The following is a 23,704-nucleotide window of genomic DNA, read 5'->3' as shown; positions in this document are numbered from 1 at the left end:
TTAACAGAGTTACTGACAGCATGGGGTCTAGCCTATAGAACTCACTGCGAGTTTGATCATTGAATGGCTATTTCTCACACCCTGCACATGCAAGGACCCTTGATCCTCACAGAGTCAGATATGGCAGGGCAGATCAATTGATGAGGTCAGAAAGGCCCATCAGCTTCTCTCTGCTGACTCACGCAGGAAGAATGGCCACTCGCAAAGATACAGGAAATCTCTCGTCTCTGTGAAACTGACCCTCAGCACAAACCCACGGGCGCACTCTCGCAGGACACTTGGTGAAGAAGCGAGTGGCATGTTTCAAAGTCAAGCAACAAGGTGGTCATTACTGCCAGTGGATGCTGGTCATAGCAGGAAATGGCAGGTGACGAAACTCAAACATGACCAGAAGCCCTCTGGGAGTAGAATATCCAGCAAATCGTTTTTGTGCTGGCTTTTCAAAAGAGATTTTCAACAAATCTCATTCCACTGCACTTACCCCATTGCCCTGCAAAGTATTTTCCCTTTAAGCCTTTACCCAACTCTCTTCTAAATATCGCATTTGAATCAAATTCTGTCTCATCCCCACCAAATGCAGCAAATTCCAGGCCATAATCACTTGCTGTGTCCTATTATAGCCCTTGGTACTTTGGGATAACCACCTGAAATCTGTGTCTTTTGATTTTCCAGCTATTGGGTACAGCACCTTCTTATTTACTCCATCAAAGCACCTCACTATCTTGACCACCTTCCATCGAATCTCCCCTTAGTCTTATCTGCTTTAAGGAGAGTAACTCCAGTCTCTCCGCGTATTCCTTGGCACCAGTCAAGGCAGGATTCCTCTCAAAGGCACAGTGCCAGTGTGACCTGGAAGTCTTACCTGGACCGGGTGAAGCTGGGTGGTACTGCTACCGATCCCTTCGACGGTGGTTACGGCAGTACGGTGCAGGGAACAGAGCGGCGCAAGGCAGGCGTTGACAGTAATGTGCCTGGGGGCATCATGGTTAAGGACGGCTCGTGTCACCACACGGTGATGACCAATGTACTGAAGAACAAGCTGTGCCTGGGCACGATGGCCCAACGTTCACTCGCAGGAGAACTGATGCGAGACGATTGCTGAGAGCGACATGCTGGGAGGAATTTGAAACCGAACGTTTTCCACCACTGGAGTGGATTTCTCTGTGCCATGCTTGGCTCCAGTTTAAACTACTTGATAATGTTGATTACTGTAATCAGCCAACGATATTAGCATGTGATTGCCAGGATTATAGAAGGTGAGTGAAATGGACCATTTTGCAATAGATGAACATTTAAGCATTGGAGCCACAGACTTGTACCTCAGCCCCTGATCTGCTCCATCCTATTTGTCCCCTCCACAGGGAGCGTGGTGTCATAGTATTGATAAGGCTGGAACTGCTGGAACAAAATCCTGGAACTCCATCACTCTGGGCATTGTGGGTCTAGCTATGGCACATAGATTGTAGTTCAAGAAAGCAGCTCACACATCGCCTTCCCAAGGGCAACTAGAGAGGGGCAATGAAGAAGTAAGTGCCCGGATCCCATGGGTGAATAAAGCAAATCTGTTCAAAGTGACACTACCCAAAGCCTTTCCAAGTTGAAGACATGAGGCAAATTTGCTCACAGTTCACAAATAAGCAGTCAATCTAACTCAGATGCGTTTATGGTCTAAAATCTTTCGGCTAACTCTTTGAGGACCCAAAGGAAACCCACGTAGAGATAGGGAGATTGCGCAAACTCCACACAGTCACTCAAGGTTGGAATCAAACCCGGGTCCTTGGCACTGTGAGGCACCAGAGCTAGCCACTGAGCCACCCTGTGCTGAATGTAATGGCTGTGCATTTCACAAATGGCTCCAAGGCAACAGACGAAGACAAAGAAGGGCAACTGCCTGGTGGAAGATTTTGAAAGCTCACTCAGAAGGAACAGCTCATAAAGGACAAATCATGGTGGCTCAGTGGCTAGCACTGTTGCCTTACAGTGTCAGGGACCTTGGTTCAATTCTACCCTCTGTCTGTGTGGAGTCTGCACATTCTCCCTGTGTTTATGTGGGTTTCATCATCATCTGGGTGCTCTAGTTTCCTCCTGCAGTCCAAAGATGTGTAGGCAAGGTGGATGGGCCATGCTAAGTTGTCAATTGTGTCCAGAAATGTGTGGTATTGGGGGATTGGGCTGGGTGGGATGCTCTGAGGGTTGGTGCGCACTTGTTGGGCCAAAGGACCTGTTTCCACACTGTAAGGATTCTATCAAGTGACACACACCAGTCCAGAAAATCCTTTTTTCATTTTAAAATGGAGCATCCAGTACATTCAATTCCAACATTTGTTGGGATTTTTTCCTCAATTTTCCCTCATGACGTGTTAAGGCCTACCATAGGCGTTAACATTTCTCGTGATTGGACGGAACTGGTCTGTACAGTAACTCACTGATGGGACATTTCATTCCTTTCTTAATTGTTCAAAATTAACACTTTTTTTAACGTACAATGCTTCTCATATGATTGTTTGTGAAAGGATACATGATCTTCTTTTCGAGACGGTTATACTTAGAGACCATCACAGTACAGGAGCCGCATCCTCCTTCCCCACAGCCTAGCTTGGTTCCAGTTAGACCCACTGGCACAGTGACATTGCATTAAGGAAAGCATTTGTCAACGATAACATTGCACAATTGCACGGCAATCTAAGTCCCCCTCCTCACCCCTTCGCCGTCCCCGTGTAACTGCTTAAGATGGTGGATGGGTACCACAGCTCCACCAACATTGAAAACACTCCCAGCAGAATGCCAGGCATCACCTTCTCTGAATGATAAAGAATAGGCCATAAGGCATGTAAGAGCAGAAGTAGACCATTCGGCCCATTGGGTGCAATTTTTCAGAATTGTTTACATTGCATCGACATGTTTCCATGAGAAATCAGGTTACCAAAGGAGTTTTTCAGGTATTTATCGAGAAACTAGTTGATTAGATTTAGAGAGGAACCAGTTGTCCCAGTGATGGATTTGTGGAATAACTTGGAATAATGATGGGGTTTACCATAAATTGTAAACCGTTGAGCCCGAGAAAGGGATTACAGTGGGACCTGTTGAGCAGTGAAGGAATTTAGAGTGGGACCAGTTGGGTCAGTGTTGGATTTATACTGGGACCTGTTGAGCAGTGAAGGAATTTATAGTGGGGTCAGTTGGGTCAGTTTTGGATTTTTAGTGGGACCGATGGAACAATGAAGGAACATATAGTGGGACCAGTTGGGTCAGTGTTGGATTTATAGTGGGACTAGTTGAGCAGTGAAGAAATTTATAGTGGGACCAGTTGAGTCAGTGTTAGGTTTACAGCGGGACCTGTTAGATTGATGAGCCATGCAACATGCGCCACTGTCTTGTATCCATACAATATTTACCCAGTACAGAATGCAACTGCAGCAACTAAAATCAATGTTAAAAACGAGAAGGTCTAATAAAATAACCATAAAATAGATGCTCAGTCTAATCTGATCAGGCTTTATACATTATCTTAAAAAGAGGGTGCAGGCTTTGGAGAAGATAACTCGAAAAGGATCTTGGACCATCTATGATGGTCATAGTTATCAGCAAAATTGGAAGATTTTTCTCTGTGAAGAAGCAAAGGATCTGAAGGTGTTCTGCTGAACATTATTGGGATTGTGGAAGTGTTTGATAAGGTAGAGATGTTCTTGAGGGGAGACCAGGGCCTACGCATAAAGAAGTCACTGGTAAATACAATAGAAGATTCAGGAAATACTTCTTTACCTAGATAGTAGTTACAATTTGTGGCCACATAAACCAGCTAGCGGAGATGCTGCAGCAAAAAGCTTGATCAGTGAAAAGTAATCAATGGCTAAGTGAAGGAATTAGATGAGCTACAATGGGAAGAATCTGATGAACATTGGCTGGTGAGGCTGGATGTTCTGTTTCTGTGCTATAGATTCGGTTTGAGTCAATGATGACACAAGTTATCATATCAGTTATGAAGTTATAATATGGTCCAAAGTCACTGCTTATACAACTATTCTGTGCAAAGTAACTGCCTGTCTAATCACACACCATAATTACAGTCACCAGATGTCTTGACTACCACAGAATGGGAGAAAAATCTGTGACTTGGTTTCACTGGCTTTTATATTCAATTGTTTCCAAAATATATTGATAGTGCATAAGCAAAAATGAGAACCTTTCTTCAGGTGGTGAGATATAGAACGTAATATTGTTAATGGAATAACGTCAGATTGCAGAGCTGGGAATGCTCGGGGAACACAATTTTCAGATGGCCGTTAATCAGGGCTTAGTTGCAAGAGGCTCAACCAATTATAACGCTGGGGCATCCTCACTTGCCAAAACTCAAGCCACCTCTCATGGATACATGTTCTCCTCAGGTAGGTTAGAAGGGTCAATTCGGGATCCACATTTTTCTCCACAATCTGTAGGAAGTCAGACCAAAGAAAACAGAAGGTTTAGCCACTAACCACCATTCATTTTTAACAAATTTAAACATTACTCCTTCAATCCCCTCATGAGTCCATTAGCTGACGAATCAAAATGGCAGCAACCCATTTCGGGTGGAGAGTCTGCCATTTGATGGATCTCCCTCCTCTTGTAGGGTAGACAGCTGTGTCTCCTACGGTTCAAGTCATGACACTCACACAATGTAAGGACCAGTCATTGGCAATATAATCACCTTCTACTGCATTCCTTGCCATCCCTTTAACTTCAGCACCTTCCCGCACCATGGTGCCAAGGTTAGTCTGCAAACCCTACCCTTCAAGTCCCTCTTCCATTCAAATGGGAAAAACCTCACAGCGACTGGGCAATTGAAATGGTTTCCAATCCTACCTTCTTGATCCTCTTGCCTGCTTCACTTAGAGTCACACATATCATGACAGCCTCTGACATATCAGAAGACCCCTATCCTCAGAGGTGTGACCACCTTCTGGTTCAAAAGATGCAGGTAACTGATGTGTCACAGTGTCTGTCATTGAGGGTCCAGTTCATAAAATTTGAGCCACAGCTGTTCTAACTTCTTACTGCAGTCACATTTACCTTGGATCACAATGGTATCCAGGAGCACCCACATACTGCATGCTTGATACATCACCTGAACCGCCATTCTTAGTGAGTTTTAATTATCTAGATGTATTAGGTTGTCAGGCAAGTCACCTTTTTAAAAATGTTACCACCAATTTTTATGCTATATTAGCATTTCAGAACTGAAAAGAATTTAACCACTTACCAAAATTAACCATTCTCTGCAGTACATGATGTGAATAGCAAAAGCAGAGTTTTGGTAACTTGGTCGCAAAATGGGAAGTATCCCTTGCACTGTCCTGGGTGATAGCATTTATAATTGTAGAAGATGCTTTGAGCTGTCTCTCCAAGCCACATTTCACCATGACTTGGAGCTAATCTCATTGTTCCTTCAGTGTCTACGGGTTGATATTCTGAAACTCCCTCCCTAACAGCATTGTGCTATACCGACAGCGCATTGACTGCGGTGCTTCAAGAAAGTGGCTCACTATTACCTTCTGAAGAGCAATGGGATTTCTGCTTTTTTGGGGTGGCTCAGTGGTTAGCACTGCTGCTTCACAGAGCCAGGGGCCCGGGATCAATTCCACCCTCAGGCGGCTGTCTGTGTGGAGTTTATGCATTATCCCAAGTCTGTGTGGGTTTCCTCCGGGTGCTCTGGTTTCCTCCCATAGTCCAAAGATGTGCAGGCTTAGGTGGATTGGCCATGGGGAATTGCCCCAAGGACCTGCAGGCTGCACGGATTAGCCATGGGGAATATAGGGATGGGTCTGGGTGGAATGCCCTTCAGAAGGTTTGTGTGGACGTGATGGGCTGAATGGCCTGCTTTCGCACTGTGGGGATTCTATGGGTGACAAATGTTGGCTTTGCCAGGGATGTCCAAACCCATGGCAAGTTGGTACAGAGTGTTGCCTTCAGATCCCAATGGTGAAGGAGGTAAATGTTTTACGTTGGAAACTGGAATATTGGGGCCAAAATTCTCCAGGGTCTTCATTTGTAAATGTCTTGACTCTGCTCCCTGTGGAAGGTTCCCATTTTCCTTGCAGGGAGCCGAACTTGTATGAGGGAACATTCTGGACTAACAGGAATGCTGTGGGTCAGAACGGAGCTTTAAATTATTGTGATAATAAATCTAATACAATTCAATTCAGTTCAGCTTGCTGAATGGAGGGAAACGGAGGTGTCTCCCCGTCCACCAGAAACAAATATGATCACCAAGTGGAGAACAGTGGCTCGAGCGAAGAGGCTACGAATGCAGAGGTAGGGTTGCCAAACCCACTGAAAGGCATTGACGTGCTCCTCCACTGACACCACAAGCTTGGTCAGTCACAGAGGGAATGGTATCAGTGAATAGAAACCTGTGCTGTCCTGTTTGAGCAAGGTAATTTGTCCTTATTTTTACACTTTGGACTAGAGTGGCTACAGAAAGGAAAATCTTCATTGCCTGTCCTTGGTTGCCTCGAGGGCATTGGGAGCCATTGAAGGTCTGACTGATGGAAGTTGCGACTGAAGAGATGCCTGGGTGGAAAGGTAACACTTCATGTAGGAAATGAGAAAACACGTTGGATTTTGACAACATTTCAGCAGATTCCAATCATTTTATCTGACATCTGCTCTTAAGTGAGCAGATTTAATCAAATTCAGTTTAACAGTCGGAAAGGAGGAATGGGGCCAATTGCAACAGTTTTGTAGGGGACCCATCACAGACTCAATGGAGCAAATAGCCCCAGGTCTGGGCGGTAGCCATTCTGTTCCATGGCAGTGGGACTGCTTTCAATCGAATCAGTAGCACTGGTTACAGTAAATATTGAAAGAAAGATGCCATATCCAGAAAGATCAGGAAACACGAAGACAAAAGCCTGGTCAAGGAGGCACATTTTAAGTAAGGAGTGTCTTAAAGGAGGAAGGAGGGAGTGGAGAAGTTAAGAGGTTGAAGTAGATAATCTCAGAAGCGGAGAACATGGCCACCAGTGATGGACCAATTAAAACCGGGAACACATAAAATCCCAGGCTTTGCAGGATTGGAGGGTTGTGGGGCTTCAGAAGATAACAGAGGCAGGGAGGTAGCAAGTGGACAGATTTGAAAACGATGAGGAGGGGCCATTATAGGTCTTTCATTTTGTGACAGGCCTTCTGACCTACCTTGCGTCCATTGACGAAGAAAACGAGCTCATGGCTCTCCTTCATTGTGGAGCTGTCTTTACCCCTCTGCTCTCTCTATGCTGTTAAAAGACAAGATCAAAAATAAAACTATTAGGCAACAGGTTGTGCAGTCCTCCGGGATTTGCAATCATAACCACAACATAAATCTGTGTGGCACCTTCAATACAATAAAATGTTACAAAATACGTCACCATAGAATTATTGAACAAAATTTGCATCTGGAGCTGTTTGGACAGACAACCAAATGTTTAAAACTTAAGCAAAGAACATAGTTTTTAAGGATTGCTTTGAACGAAGGGAGAGACACAGAGAGGCAGAAAAGACGAGGAAAGGAACTCTTGAGTTTAGGGCTGAGGACACTGACACACAATCAGCAATTATGGAGTGTGTATTGTACAATCCCTATGGCTCGGAAGTAAGCCATTCAGCCCATCAAGCCCACACCAACCCTCCCAAGAGCAACCCACCCATACCCACTCCATCCCTGTAACCCTGCATTTGCTATGGCTAGCCCAGCCAGCCTCCACATTCTTGAACACTATGGGCAACTTAGCATGGCCAACCCACCTAACCTGCACATCTTCGGGCTGTGGGAGGAAACCCATCCAAACACGGGGATGAACATAGAAATTCCACACAGCCAATAGCCTATGGACAGTAGCTAGCAGGTGGACTCAAACTTGGGATCCTGGCACTGTGAAGCAACGTGCTAGCCGCAGAGCAACCCGCCAGCTCAGTGTTACTATTAGTTCTTCAACTATTGAAAAACTCACCAGACCATGGGGCAGCTCTCTCATTCGAGAAACAGGGTTGGTGTCGTTTTGAGCTAGGGGTCACCATGACTCAGGCAAAGGGAGAGGCTGAGTAAGAGATATGCAAGTGTCAAAGGCCATCCCTTTGGCTGAACTCTGAAGGTAGTGTCCCTCTGAGGCTCCCCAGCTAAATGCACTGACGCAGCATTCATGTTTCACATTAATTGCAACAATTGTTGCAAATTCTGTGCCAATGTGCTCACTTTTGGTCTCTTCTGGTGCTCCGTGCACATTTGCTGATGATCACAAACAATACTGGTCTGTTTGGATCTATCAGATAAAATATCAGTGTCTTCCATGCTCAATTGCCATAGCTGCATTGCTTTACTAATGTACTAATGCAAGAGCATAGCTTTGCAACGTAGGCGGTCGACAGCACGTGTCAAAATCCATGTTTGCTTTCTGTGTCCGAGTTACAATGCTTTGGCTGCACCTAACACTTGCAGATGTTGTTATCAAGCTCAAATAACTTGATACCTTCCTCCATCTGCTCGCAGTAAGTTAATGCTATGACCTTCGTTTGTTCGCCAAAGATATACTGATATTGGATGCAGTCCAGAGGAGGCTCACGAAGCCGATCCCAGGGTCTGTCCAATGAGGAGAGGTTGGGTTTTAGAAGAATGAGAGAAGACGTTATTGAAATGCGCAGAATTCCTAGGGGGTTTCGACAGGATAGATGTGGGCAAGTTATTTCCCCTTCAGGGAGAGTCCAGGTCCTGAGGTAATCATCTCAGAACAACGAGGTCACACAAAGATGAGGAGGAATTTTGTTTCTCAAAGGGTAGTGAAATGTGGAATTCTTTATCACAGAGGGCTGCATCATTAAGTATATTCAAGGCCAATATAGACAGATTTTTATTCAGTGAGGGAATTAAAGGTTACGGGGAAAAGGAGTGAGGATTATCAGATCAGGTATGACTGGAAGAGCAGGTTCAATGGGCTGAATGGCCTATATCTGCTCTTAAGTCTTATGGTCTTAGGTTCTTTTGGATTTCTTCAATGGGTATTGAAGCAATTGTCAAATCAATCATCAACACCAACTGTTCAGTCTTTTATAAATCGCATTATCAGTTGAAAAATTTAACAAACTAGTTTTTTTTCATTTACTTGTGCGACTTTGCTGGGTGGGCCCAGCATTTATTACCCTGTCCCCAGTAGCCCTCGAGAACATGGTGGTGAGCTGCCTTCGTGAACCACAGCTGCCCATGACTGGCAATGCCCTGAGGGAAGGAATTCCAGGATTTTGACCCAGCAACATTGAAGGAACAGGGATATATTTCCAAGTCTGGATGGTCAGTGGATTAGAATGTAGAACAGTACAGCACAGGAACAGGCCCTTCGGCCCTCAATGTTGTGCCGAACATGATGCCTAATGAAACTAATCCCTTCTGCCTGTCCTTGGTACATATCCCTCCATTCCTTGCATATTCACGTACTTATCTAAAAATATCTTAAATGCCCCTATCACATCTGCCTCCACCACCACCCCTGGCAGCTACCTTCCAGACTCCTACCATATTCTGTGTAAAATGCTTGCCCCTCACATCTCCTTTGAATTTTCCCCCTCTCACCTTAAATGCGTGCTCCCTAGTATTAGAAATTCAGCTCTGAGAAAAGAGATTCTGACCATCACCCCTATCTATGCATCCCATAATTTTATACACGTCTATCTGGTCTCCCCTCAGCCTGCACTGCTCAAGAGAAAACAACCCAAGTTTTTTTTTAGCCTCTCCTTATAACCCATACCCTCTAATCCAGGGAACATCCTGGTAGACCTTTTCTGCACCTTCTCAAAGCATCCAAATCCTTCCTGTAATGTAGTGACCAGAAAGGAACACAATACTCTAATTGTAGATAACAAAATGTGGGGCTGGATGAACACAGCAGGCCAAGCAGCATCTTAGGAGCACAAACGCTGATGTTTTGGGCCTAGACTCTTTATCAGAATTTTTTTCATCAAGGGTCTTGGCCCGAAATGTCAGCTTTTGTGCTCCCAAGATGCTGCTTGGCCTGCTGTGTTCATCCAGCCCCGCACTTTGTTATCTTGGGTTCTCCAGCATCTGTAGTTCCCATTATCTCTGAGTCTAATTGTAGGTTTTTTTTGTGCTATCGAAATGAGATACAAAGATTCTGCTTCCTTGAAAACTTTGGTGATTCTCTAGTGAACCTAATGTTAGTGAGGGGGTGGACCCTTCTTCCCTGTTTAAGGTATTCTCCTCTGTTGTCTTGTGACTTGGTTTGCAGCTAACCTTTCCAGACAGTACAGAGTAACCTTTAGCCTTATACTTTGTCTAAGGAGCTATAATGCTGACTGATGGTGATCATTGGTCATGTGGTGACATCTAGATACTTGGCTCATTTGTAATGTTGTGCTTCTTTAGGAGTCATCACTCTTAAAGTGATGACACAACAGAGTGAACAAAATTGGAGATATGCATAGAATTACCATTAAAGGAGTGCAGATCAAGTTAAAACAATATAGATGTAAACTCTAACTATCTCTGCCTCCTTCTTGGCAGGTATACTGTTTCTTAGGTGCATGCGGCCCTTTAAAAATTTAGTCTGGTAAAGCAAAGGATTCTCAGAGAGAGCAGGAACTGCAGATGCTGGAGAATCTGAGATAACAAGGTGTAGAGCTGGATGAACACTGCAGATGCTGCTTGGTCTGCTGTGTTCAAGCAGCTCTACACCTTGTTATCTCAGATTCTCAGAGACGTTTTCTATTGTCTTATTTCTTAGAAATTGTTCTCTAGTGAACCTAATGTTAGTGAGGGGGTGGACCCTTCTTCCCTGTTTAAGATATTCTCCTCTGTTGTCTTCATTGGTTAGACAACTGGCAACTAGTTAGCAAGTTTTTGGTGGAATTCTGTGTGTCTGCAAGCAGATTCTGTTGGTTTGTTCCAACATAGAGTTCAAGATGGTTTCTTTGCCACATGAGCTCCATGGTTCAGGATGGCTTAGTGGTTAACACTGCTACCTCCCAGCACCAGGCTTCTGGGTTCAATTCCATCTCTTGGGTGATTATGTGTGTAGGTTTCCTCCCCCAGTTCAGAAATATGTAGGTTAGGTGGATTGGTCCTGTTGAAGTGCCCATGGTGTGCAGGTTAGGGGGAAAACACAAGGATTGGGTGGGGTTTGCTTTTGAGGGCTGTTATAGACTTGTGATGAATTGAATGGCCTGTATCCACAGTGCTCGAGATTCTGTGATTTGCGTTGTTTTTCACCAAACAACGGGTGTGTTACAGTTTTGCATTGTCATTTGACACCTTCTGAAATTGAGGCAGCAAATGTCTCTGCGTTTAAAGTGCTCATGAATTGAATTTTGAATGCGTTTCAGGAAGGCGTATTTTCATAGCAACAAACTGCTGTGTTTTTTTGGTTCAGAGATAGTGGTTCGCAGTTAAGATATTGGAGTGTTTGCAAACACAAAGAAAGTCAGATATCTTTCAGCTGGTCATCTTCTGAAATGTTTTGTTCAGTAATTTTAAGATGTAAAACATTGGTTTAAATTGAATGTACTAGAATAGAACATGAATACTCTTAGTATAAGATACCATTAATAATATAAATATGGCAGAATATGGCAAGGGCAAATCAAAAATGCTTCATATATCATTGCTTTTTCCTTCTTGTCCACTGAGTTATCTCCAATTTATGTGTATATTTTTATATATATTTGTGCTGTGTTATTTCCAACTCCATGGCTGGTGTATGCATTTTGGAAACCTACTGGTTCCCCTTTGTTGAGTGCACTAGTTACAGATTCAAGAAAAACTAATGTGTTCATTTCAAAAGAGGTCCTTTCACAAAATCGCATTGTGTTTGACCAATCTTGCTATGGCTTTCTCAGGGAATTGTTCAGACTTCCTTCATAAGAGATTTCAGCCTTTTTTTGACAATAGGCTAACTATCCTTTCATTCCCTTTTCCTTCTCTCTTTAACAGTGGAGTTACATTTGCTGGTATCCAATTCACTGGGGCTTGTTGAAAATCTTGGGAATATTGGGGAATCAAAATTGGTGCATTCAACAGCCAATTTATTTGGAGCTTTAGGCTAAAGCTCACCCAGGAGAGGTGATGGCTTGGTGGTTATAGTCACAAGGCTTGTAATCCAGCAATACCAAGTTCAAATCCCACTAAGGCGGGTGGTGCAATTTGAGCTCCTTTTCAAGGAAGCATCTGGAGTCAAACATTCAGTAATGACCATGATCTCCATGTCAGGGAAAGCCCATCTGTCTTACTAGATGCCCCACAGGAGTTGGAAACTTATCTGGTGTGATGTCCATGTGACTCCAAACCTACAGCAATGTGTTGGACTCTTAGCTGCCCTCTGAGTAATTACGGAGTGATCAATAAATGCTGGTTTCAGCAGCAACACCCATGTTGTGAAAGTATCATTGTTGAATTGGGTCTTTAAATGTTCCCTACTATTTGTTTAACATGATGCTATTTATTCCAAATTTAACCTGGGCTTTTCTCGTGCCTATGGAATTATCTTAGCTTAAATTGTAGACTCTTGTTTGGGATTAGGTTAACAATGTTTAGTACTTTTTTAAAGTTAATGCGGAATTCAAATGCATTATATTGACTATCTCCCAGTGGATACTTTACAATGTAATTATCCATAGAACGTTACCCAATACAAAACCTAAAATAACCTTATCCATTCAGCAACAAATTACATAACATTGTTCCAGGCAAAAGCATTCTATAATTTCATCTGCCAAACCACCCTTGTCAATTTGATTTCTCTGTCTCTATGAGATAAAAGTCCCTCATAATTATACATTGTGGAGTCTATGAACTACTCCTAGCATGTTTTCTGACATGGCCATTCCTAATTTCAGATTCAACATCATGATTTTCTGATCCAATTTCCTTTCTCACTATTCACAGCATCAAACTGTACCATACAATTGGAATAATATTGCAATACGGAACAAAGCTAAATTTAAAAACCAAAAGAACTGCAGATGCTGAAAATCAGGAGCAAAAACAGAAGTTGCTGGAAAAGTTCAGCAGGTCTGGCAGCATCTGTGAAGAGAAATCAGAGTTAACGTTTTGGGTCCATTGATCCTGCCTCAGAAATTTAACCCATTCCCTGGCACTATCCATTACAGAGATTCAATTCCACAGATATTGCACTCTGTCTCTAACCTTTAGAGTTCTACTAAACTGATTTCTGATAGATAATTTGCAAAACTGCTGATATAACCTTTTTACAGGTCCAAGAGTCTAAACTTTCTCAACTCTACTATCCTACAGATTTATGACCAAGATTTATAACCAAATACTCCTGGCTTCGAGGTTGCATAACTCAAACACATCTACTCAGAGTTCTGAGGAAGGATCACCAGACCTGAAGTGTTAACTGTGACTTATTTCCTCACAGGTGTTCCCAGACCCACCCACAGCCTCCAACCTTATTGTTCCCCAACCCCGCACGGCCCGTTTCTATCTCCTTCCCAAAATCCACAAACCTGCCTGCCCTGGTCGACCCATTGTCTCAGCCTGCTCCTGCCCCACTTGAACTCATCTCCACCTATCTGGACTCCATTTTCTCCCCTTTGGTCCAGGAACTCCCTACTTACGTCCGTGACACCACCCACGCCCTCCACCTCCCCCAGAACTTCCAATTCCCTGGCCCCCAACACCTCATCTTCACCATGGACGTCCAGTCCCTATACACCTGTATTCCGCATGCAGATGGCCTCAAGGCCCACTGCTTCTTCCTGTCCCGCAGGCCCGACCAGTCCCCCTCCACCGACACCCTCATCCGCCTAGCTGAACTCGTCCTCACCCTCAACAACTTCTCTTTCAATTCCTCCCACTTCCTCCAGACAAAGTGCGTGGCCATGGGCACCCGCATGGGCCCCAGCTATGCCTGCCTCTTTGTAGGTTACGTGGAACAGTCCCTCTTCCGCACCTACACAGGCCCCAAACCCCACCTCTTCCTCCGGTACATTGATGACTGTATCGGCACTGCCTCTTGCTCCCCAGAGGAGCTCGAACAGTTCATCCACTTCACCAACACTTTCCACCCCAAACTCAAGTTCACCTGGCCCATCTCCAACACATCCCTCACCTTCCTGGACCTCTCAGTCTCCATCTCAGGCAACCAGCTTGTAACTGATGTCCATTTCAAGCCAAGCGACTGCCACAGCTACCTAGAATACACCTCCTCCCACCCACCCTCCTGCAAAAATTCCATCCCCGATTCCCAATCCCTCCACATCCACCGCATCTGCTCCCAGGATGAGGCATTCCACTCCCGCACATCCCAGATGTCCAAGTTCTTCAAGGACCGCAACATTCCCCCCACAGTGGTCGAGAAAGCCCTTGACCGCGTCCCCCGCATTTCCCGCAACACATCCCTCACACCCTGCCCCCGCCACAACCACCCCAAGAGGATCCCCCTCGTTCTCACAAAGCACCCCACCAAAACTCCGGATACAACGCATCATCCTCCGACACGTCCGCCATCTACAATCCGACCCCACCACCCAAGACATTTTTCCATCCCACCCTTGTCTGCTTTCCGGAGAGACCACTCTCTCCGTGACTCCCTTGTTCACTCCACGCTCCCCTCCAACCCCACCACACCCAGCACCTTCCCCTGCAACTGCAGGAAGTGCTACACTTACCCCCACACCTCCTCCCTCACCCCCATCCCAGGCCCCAAGATGACTTTCCATATTAAGCAGAGGTTCACCTGCACATCTCCTAATGTGGTATACTGCATCCACTGTACCCGGTGTGGCTTCCTCTACATTGGGGAAACCAAGTGGAGGCTTGGGGACCGCTTTGCAGAACACCTCCGCTCGGTTCGCAATAAACAACTGCACCTCCAGTCGTGAGCCATTTCAACTCCCCCTCCCATTCCTCAGACGACATGTCCATCATGGGCCTCCTGCAGTGCCACAATGATGCCACCCGAAGGTTGCAGGAACAGCAACTCATATTCCGCTCAGGAACCTTGCAGCCCAATGGTATCAATGTGGACATCAGCAGCTTCAAAATCTCCCCTTCCCCCACTGCATCCCAAAACCAGCCCAGCTCGTCCCCTCCACCCACTGCACCACACAACCAGCCCAGCTCGTCCCCTCCACCCACTGCACCACACTACCAGCCCAGCTCGTCCCCTCCCCCCACTGCATCCCAAAACCAGCCCAGCCTGTCTCTGCCTCCCTAACCTGTTCTTCCTCTCACCCATCCCTTCCTCCCACTCCAAGCCGCACCTCCATATCCTACCTACTAACCTCATCCCATCTCCTTGACCTGTCCGTCTTCCCTGGGCTGACCTATCCCCTCCCTACCTCCTCACCTATACTCTCCTCTCCACCTATCTTCTTTTCTCTCCATCTAGTAAAGGGGAGGCATGGAGGGGATAGGTCAGTTCAGGGAAGACGGGCAGGTCAAGGAGATGGGATGAGGTTAGTAGGTAGGATATGGAGGTGCGGCTTGGGGTGGGAAGAAGGGATGGGTGAGAGGAAGAACAGGTTAGGGAGGCAGAGACAGGCTGGGCTGGTTTTGGGATGCAGTGGGGGAAGGGAATGAGCTGGGCTGGTTGTGTTGTGCAGTGGGGGGAGGGGACGAACTGGGCTGGTTTTGGGATGCAGTGGGGGAAGGGGAGATTTTGAAAGTGGTGAAGTCCACATTGATACCATTGGGCTGCAGGGTTCCCAAGCGGAATATGAGTTGCTGTTCCTGCAACCTTCGGGTGGCATCATTGTGGCACTGCAGGAGGCCCATGATGGACATGTCGTCTAAAGAATGGGAGGGGGAGTGGAAATGGTTTGCGACTGGGAGGTGCAGTTGTTTGTTGTGAACCGAGCGGAGGTGTTCTGCAAAGCGGTCTCCAAGCCTCCGCTTGGTTTCCCCAATGTAGAGGAAGCCACACCGGGTACAGTGGATGCAGTATACCACATTAGGAGATGTGCAGGTGAACCTCTGCTTAATGTGGAATGTCATCTTGGGGCCTGGGATGGGGGTGAGGGAGGAGGTGTGGGGACAGGTGTAGCATTTCCTGCGGTTGCAGGGGAAGATGCCGGGTCTGGTGGGGTTGGAGGGGAGTGTGGAGTGAACAAGGGAGTCACGGAGAGAGTGGTCTCTCCGGAAAGCAGACAAGTGTGGGGATGGAAAAATGTCTTGGGTGGTGGGGTCGGACTGTAGATGGTGGAAGTGTCGGAGGATGATGCGTTGTATCCGGAGGTTGGTGGGGTGGTGTGTGAGAACGAGGGGGATCCTCTTGGGGCAGTTGTGGCGGGGGTGGGGTGTAAGGGATGTGTTGCGGGAAATGCGGGAAACGCGGTCAAGGGCGTTCTTGACCACTGCAGGAGGAAAGTTGCGGTCCTTGAAGAACTTGGACATCTGGGATGTGCGGGAGTGGAATGCCTCATCGTGGAAGCAGATGCGGCGGATGTGGAGGAATTGGGAATCGGGGATGGAATTTTTGCAGGAGGGTGGGTGGGAGGAGGTGTATTCTAGGTAGCTGTGGGAGTCGGTGGGCTTGAAATAGACATCAGTTACAAGCTGGTTGCCTGAGATGGAGACTGAGAGAGCCAGGAAGGTGAGGGATGTGCTGGAGCTATTGTCTATTTGGCTCAACAATTGTCATGGGGAAAATATAAGAATCAATTGTAAAGGATGTAATTTAATGGGTAAAGCAGAGTTATCATGGGCCATGAAGGAGAAATCATGTCCTACAAATTTATTAGAGTTGTTGAGGAAGGAAAAGCAGAATAGATACAGGGGATTTGGTGTATGGAATATATTTGGATGTTTAATGACACCTCAGGTTGTGTGATATGAACTCATGGTGTTGGGGTAGTTTATTAATATGGATAGATGGGCTGGCTGACTAATAGAAGACAGACAATTGGGATAAAGGGGCATTTTCAGTGTGGCAACCTGTAGCATAGTGGAGTACCACAGAGGGGCAGTGCTGGGGCCCACAGTTACTTCCTAAATATGTACAAAGGACTTGGAAGGCAGAAATTCGTTCACACAAAATTGTTCAACAAACATTTTGATTCACATAATACTGAGCCTAAAATAACACATGTCAGCTCCCTAACTCCAGAAAGCTACCCCTATGACACTCCAGAAATTCATCCTCCTTGGCTCTAGAGCTCAATTGGTTTGTACAGTCCCTGCAGGCAGGCTGAAGTCTCCCACAATAGCTGTGTTGCCCATGCTAGAAGCCTCCCTCATCCACTGATCAATACCACGACCCATGCTATCTCAGCTATTTGGTGAGCTGTAAATGGTTCCAACATATATTTGCTGTGCCTTGCTGTTTCTTAACAACACCCAAACAGACTGCGCGCTTTGCTCTTTCAAACTAAGATTCGACCTTACCAATGTATTGATCCCATTCCCTTTTATCAGCACATTTCCACTTTTTTTTTCCCTTGTCTGTCTTTTCTAAATCTCAAATGTCCTTGAATACACATTTCATAGTCCTGGTCACCATGCAGCCATCTTTTAGTCTTGGTAATTAGATCATACGCACATGTCTTTAATTTTGCCTTTAGTTTGTCTAACCTTGTTGAGAATGCTTTCTTTTAGGAGGCATACTCAATGCTCAGCTTTGTTTCTTTTGGTTTCCTGCCTTCTAGTCTCCCTTGCATCTTTTTAACTTCCTGGTACCAACTTTACTTCCTTCCAATTTGGGTTAACCCTAGGTTCCTATCTCCCTGACGAAATAGATCAAACTCGCCCTAACAGCCTGAGCAAATCTCCTTGTGGTGATATCAATTACAGTCCTGGTAAGGTGTAACCATCCAGCTTGTACAGACTACCTATCCCAGAGCTAGTCCCAATATCTCAGAATCTGATAGGCTCCCTCCTATACCAGTTCTCCAGCTGCATCAATCCCTATTCTTATGATCATCAGCATAGGGTGGAATCCTGAAACTACTGCTCTGGACATCCTGATAGTTGATTTATTTCCAAACTCCCTGAACATGGGACATAGAACACTAGAGTGCAGTACAGGCCCTTCGGCTCTCGATGTTGCACCGACCTGTAAAACCAAACTGAAGCCCATCTACTCTGCACTATTCCATTATTACCCATATGTTTATCCAATGACCATTTAAATTCCCTTAAACTTGGTGAGTCTACTATGGTTGCAGGCAGGGAATTCCACGCCCTTACCACTCTCTGAGTAAAAAACCTACCTCTGACATCTGCCCTATATCTATCACCCCTCAATTTAAAGCTATGTCCCCTCATGCTAGTCATCACCATCCGGGGAAAAAGGCTTTCACTGTCCACCCTATCTAATCCTCTGATCATCTTGTATGTCTCTATTAAGTCACCTCTTAACCTTCTTCTCTCTAATGAAAACAGTCTCAAGTCCCTCAGCCTTTCCTCATAAGACCTTCCCTCCATACCAGGCAACATCCTGGTAAATCTCCTCTGCACCCTTTCCAATGCTACCACATCCTATAATGCGACGACCAGAACTGAACGCAATACTCCAAGTGCGGCCGCACCAGAGTTTTGTACAGCTGCAACATGACCTCTTGGCTCCGAAACTCAATCCCTCTAACAATAAAACCTAACACACCGTACGCCTTCTTAACAACCCTATCAACCTGGGTGGCAACTTTCAGGAATCTATGTACATGGACACCAAGATCCCTCTGCACATCCACACTACCAAGAATCTTACCATTCGCCCAGTACTCTGTATTCTGGTTACTCCTTCCAAAGTGAATGACCTCACATTTTTGTGCATTAAACTCCATTTGCCACTTCTCATCCAGCTCTGCAGCCTATCTATGACCCTCTGTAACCTGCAACATCCTTCCGCACTATTCACAACTCCACCGACTTTCGTGTAATCCGCAAATTTACTAACCCATCCTTCTACGCCCTCATCCAGGTCATTTAAAAAAATGACAAACAGCAGTGGCCCCAAAACAGATCCTTGCGGTACACCACTAGTAACTGAACTCCAGGATGAACATTTCCCATCAACTACCACCCTCTGTCATCTTCCAATTAGCCAATTTTTGATCTAAACCGCTAAATCACCCTCAATCCCATGCCTCCGTATTTTCTGCAATAGCCTACTGTGGGGAGCCTTATCAAACGCTTTACTGAAATCCAGATACACCACATCAACCGCTTTACCCTCATCCACCTGCTTAGTCTGAAATCTGCCTTTAAGTCCTCATCCCTCTTCCTACCAATGTCATTGGCACTAATGTAGACCATGACTTTTGCCTGATCCCCGTCCTATAGGAAGATGACCTGCAGTTGCTCAATGATACCCTTAACCCTGGCACCAGGGAGGAAATACACTACCCTGGAGTCCAGGTTCCAGCCACAGAAAGGTCTGATTCGCTGAATTTGGATTCCCCTACCTCTATTCCTCCTTTATTCAAGGCAGCCCGGTGGCTCTGTGGTGAGCACTGCTGCCTCACAGCGCCAGGGACCCTGGTTTGATTCCAGCCTTGGGGAGCCTGTGTGGAGTTTGCACATTCTCTCTGTGTCTGTGGGGGTTTTCTCCGGGTGCTCCGGTTTCCTCCCACAGTCCAAAGATGTGCAGGTTAGGTGGATTGGCCGTGCTGAATGTGGGGTTACAGGGATTAGGGGGAGGTGGTGGGTTGGGGTGGGATGCTTTTCATAGGGCAGGTGTGACTCAATGGGCTGAATGGTCTGCTTCCGCACTGTTGGGATTCTATGATTCTTCTTCCTCTTCCAATGCATAGCAGAGACGCTTGTGAAGTTGGAGAGAACATTTGTTGCTGAGGAGGCAGGACCTTAGAATTTGGTGTTTGTAAAATATTGGCATTTGTAAAATGCTAAAAGGCAAAGCAGTATGTGGTTTTCATATGCTATGAGATTCAAAAAAGGATGTCTGTGGAAGATAGCTTGTGGGCTTGCAGATGCACAGAGAGTATCTGAATTGAAACATTTATGCCAAAAGACCATATAATTAGCAGGCCAAGCCACAGTTTTGTTTGTTATGAAGACACCAAGTATTGAAATTAGCCAATTAATTTGAACCAGGCACCTTAACACCAAAAACAAATTAAGTTCAAACCCAAGATAACAAAGTGTGAGGCTGGATGAACACAGCAGGCCAAGCAGCATCTCAGGAGCACAAAAGCTGACGTTTCAGGCCTAGGCCCTTCATCAGAAAAGGGGGATAGCGAGAGGATTCTGAAATAAATAGGGAGAGAGGGGGAGGGATGTGTTGTGGGAAATGTGGGATAGAATACATTTCCTCACACCCCACCCCCACCACAACCGCCCCCAGAGGATTCCCTTCGTCCTCACACACCACCCCACCAACCTCCAGATACAACGTATCATCCTCCGACACTTCTGCCATCTACAATCCGACCCCACCACCCAAGACATTTTTCCATCCCCACACTTGTCTGCTTTCCGGAGAGACCACTCTCTCCGTGACTCCCTTGTTCGCTCCACACTGCCCTCCAACCCCACCACACCCGGCACCTTCCCCTGCAACCGCAGGAAGTGCTACACTTGCCCCCACACCTCCTCCCTCACCCCTATCCCAGGCCCCAAGATGACATTCCACATCAAGCAGAGGTTCACCTGCACATCTGCCAATGTGGTATATTGTATCCATTGTACCCGTTGTGGCTTCCTCTACATTGGGGAAACCAAGCGGAGGCTTGGGGACCGCTTTGCAGAACACCTCCGCTCAGTTCGCAACAAACAACTGCACCTCCCAGTCGCAAACCATTTTAACTCACCCTCCCTTTCCCCAGACGACATGTCCATCATGGGCCTCCTGCAGTGCCACAATGATGCCACCCGAAGGTTGCAAGAACAGCAACTCATATTCCGCTTGGGAACCCTGCAGCCCGATGGTATCAATGTGGGCTTCACCAGCTTCAAAATCTCCCCTTCCCCCACCGCATCCCAAAACCAGCCCAGTTCGTCCCCTCCCCCCCACTACATCCCAAAACCAGCCCAGCCTGTCTCTGCCTCCCTAACCTGTTCCTCCTCTCACCCATCCCTTCCTCCCACCTCAAGCCGCACCTCCATTTCCTACCTGCCACCTCATCCCGCCTCCTTGACCTGTCCAACTTCCCTGGACTGACCTATCCCCTCCCTACCTCCCCACCTATACTCTCCTCTCCACCTATCTTCTTTTCTCTCCATCTTCGGTCCGCCTCCCCCTCTCTCCCTATTTATTCCAGAACCCTCACCCCATCCCCCTCTCTGATGAAGTGTCTAGGCCCAAAATGTCAGCTTTTGTGCTCCTGAGATGCTGCTTGGCCTGCTGTGTTCATCCAGCCTCACATTTTATTATCTTGGATTCTCCAGCATCTGCAGTTCCCATTATCACTGATTAAGTTCAAAACTGATGGTTTTGACAACATGGGACAAATTGCATTATAGGAAATATTGATACGTCATCGAGGGTATAAAAGAAGGGGCAGTTGGGCAAAGACAGGAGAGTAAACTGCCATCTGCTGCCAATAGCAGCTCTCAGCTCTTAGAGAAAGCCCCTTCTAATCACAATGGTATCACGGCACTCCTAGCTAAGATTCTTGAAAGAAGAATTCACAGAGAAAGCATTCCTGACAGAATATGCGATGGAGAAGACACAGAACACTCCAGAAGACACATAATCTGGCTGTAATTTTGAGAGATTGAATTCCATTTCTTTTTTTATCTTATATAAGGGGGTGCTTGTATTTATTAGAACAGCGCTCCATTAAAATCTTGTTATACTTGGTAATAGCGAGTAATTAGGAGGGGTTTATTCAGTTTGTTAATAGTTGGGTTAATTTGCTCAGCATTAGATAAATAAATTACTACTTGTTGATTTTAAGGATAGTGTCAGAGATTTCTTTCAGAAGTTGCTAAAAGGCAGGTTTCACCACTTTCCACGCTCCTTTATATGGTGAGGCCCTCCTCTTTGGGTGTTTCAGTTTTAGATCTCAGAGCGAGTGGCAAAACCTCTCCTTTACAACACACTTGTGGTGCCAGGGGCTTAGTTCTGGCTGCACTCCCCTGAGGAACCATTGTCTCCATCAGTTTCCTGAATAGATTATCGATTAAGAAGCATTGGCTCAGGGGGCATTCCTGCCTTGTTTTCTTTGACTGCCTGGAGGTCTCCAATTCCCTTTCCTCCCAATGCGCTCTAATCTGCAGTGTGACCATCTCCCAAACACAGGTTATCCACACTCCAGCCACTGGTCAAGTTCCCAAACCTGGAACTCAAGCTTTTTGACCCCAGTGACAATTCCTGCAGATGCCTTTGACACACAGTATGTTCAGACTTACTGCAGATGCACATCCCATTGGCTGTTCTGACCTGCCATCCTGTAACTCCAAAACGTATTTGCTACCCTTAAGTTAAGTATGAACTCCAAGCATGAAAATACACCAAGCTTTTTCTCAGATTGGGAGTAGGCAGGGAGAAGATGTTCATGCTTGTAAAAAAAGGCAAGAACGTCAGGGCGTAGACTTAAAGCGATGTGCAAATGAAGGATGATGTAAGAAAAACAACTTTTTGACACAATGGGTTGTTAGGGCCTGGATGACACTGCCTGGAAATGTGGTGGAGGCAGGTTCATGTGAAGCATTCACGAGGGCATTGGATGATTATTTAGATAGAAATGGTTTGCAGGGATATAGGACAGAGGGGTCAGATTGACATTAGGCAATAGCATTGCTGCAGGCATGATGGACTGAATGGCCTCTCCTGCACCATAGTGCGCAAGGAGAAGTTGACTCCATTGGTGGTAGGATTACAAGCCAGAATTCATTGCCCTGAGAAGATTGGCAAAAAGCAGCATTGATGATAAGACAGGAAACTAGTTTTCTGAATGAATGGTTACAATTTGTGATGCAGTGCCTGAAATTGTTATTCAATAATGGTATTTGAAGGAATAGTTGATCATTAACTGAACAGGAAATATTTTTAGGAATGTCAGATAAAAGCTTGGGGCTCGCATGAACTTTATCACAAGTCTCTGAGGGTAAAACAACCAGGCAAAAACTTGGCAGATGGAATATTTGTGCGATTATGCATTTTGGCAGGTAGAATAGAGGAGGTGAATGTTTCTTGGTAAGGAAAGACTGCAGAGAGTTACAAAAGAGAGATTTGTGGGTCCTAATGCATAAATCCCAGAAAGATGGTATCCAAGTTTAGCAGGTAATAGGGAAGACCAATGGAATGTTGACCTTTATTTCAAAGGGGATGGGAAATAAACTTCGACAAGTTTTACTAAATCTATACAAGGCTCTGGTCAGATCATAGCTGGAACTCTGTGAGCAGTTTGATCCCTTTAATGAAGGGAAGCTATACTGTCGTTGGAGGCAGTCTAGAGAAAGTTTGCTTGATTCCAAGCATTTTCTAATAAGGAGACACAGAGTTCATTGGACATGCACCCAGTGGAGTTTATAAGAATGAGAGAAGACTTCATTGAAGTACACAGGAGTCAAAGAGTATTTTACACAGCAGATGTGTACAGGTGTTGCCCCGTGTGGGGGAGTCTGGGAGCGTAATCTCAGAACATACGGTTGCACATTTAAAGACATGAAGAAGAATTTCTCCTCTCACAGGGTAGTGAATCTGTGAAATTCTTTACCACAGAGGGTTGTCAAGGCAGGATTATTAAGTACATTTGGCCCTGAGATTTTTAATCATTGAGGAGAATAAGGGTTATGGGGTACTTGGGAATTATCAGATCA

General features: G+C 45.8%; 1 protein-coding gene across 2 annotated transcripts in view; it reads right to left on the bottom strand.

Annotated features, from left to right (window-relative positions):
- Positions 1 to 23,704, bottom strand: part of xdh (xanthine dehydrogenase) — a 130,288-nt gene that overhangs the window by 98,450 nt on the left and 8,134 nt on the right. For both annotated transcript variants that reach the window (XM_059645162.1, XM_059645163.1), the window contains exons 2-5: positions 7,174 to 7,253; positions 4,373 to 4,430; positions 2,519 to 2,615; positions 863 to 971 (exon numbers count right to left, since the gene is read on the bottom strand). In XM_059645162.1, coding sequence (XP_059501145.1) covers positions 863 to 971; positions 2,519 to 2,615; positions 4,373 to 4,430; positions 7,174 to 7,218 — 309 coding nt within the window. In that variant the 5' untranslated portion in view covers positions 7,219 to 7,253. The remainder of the gene's footprint in view (positions 1 to 862; positions 972 to 2,518; positions 2,616 to 4,372; positions 4,431 to 7,173; positions 7,254 to 23,704) is intronic.

The sequence above is a fragment of the Stegostoma tigrinum genome, chromosome 4 (genome assembly GCF_030684315.1).
Source record: "Stegostoma tigrinum isolate sSteTig4 chromosome 4, sSteTig4.hap1, whole genome shotgun sequence".
NCBI lineage: Eukaryota > Metazoa > Chordata > Chondrichthyes > Orectolobiformes > Stegostomatidae > Stegostoma > Stegostoma tigrinum.
Note: the sequence above shows the minus strand (reverse complement) of the source record. Positions and strands in the feature narration are given on the sequence as shown.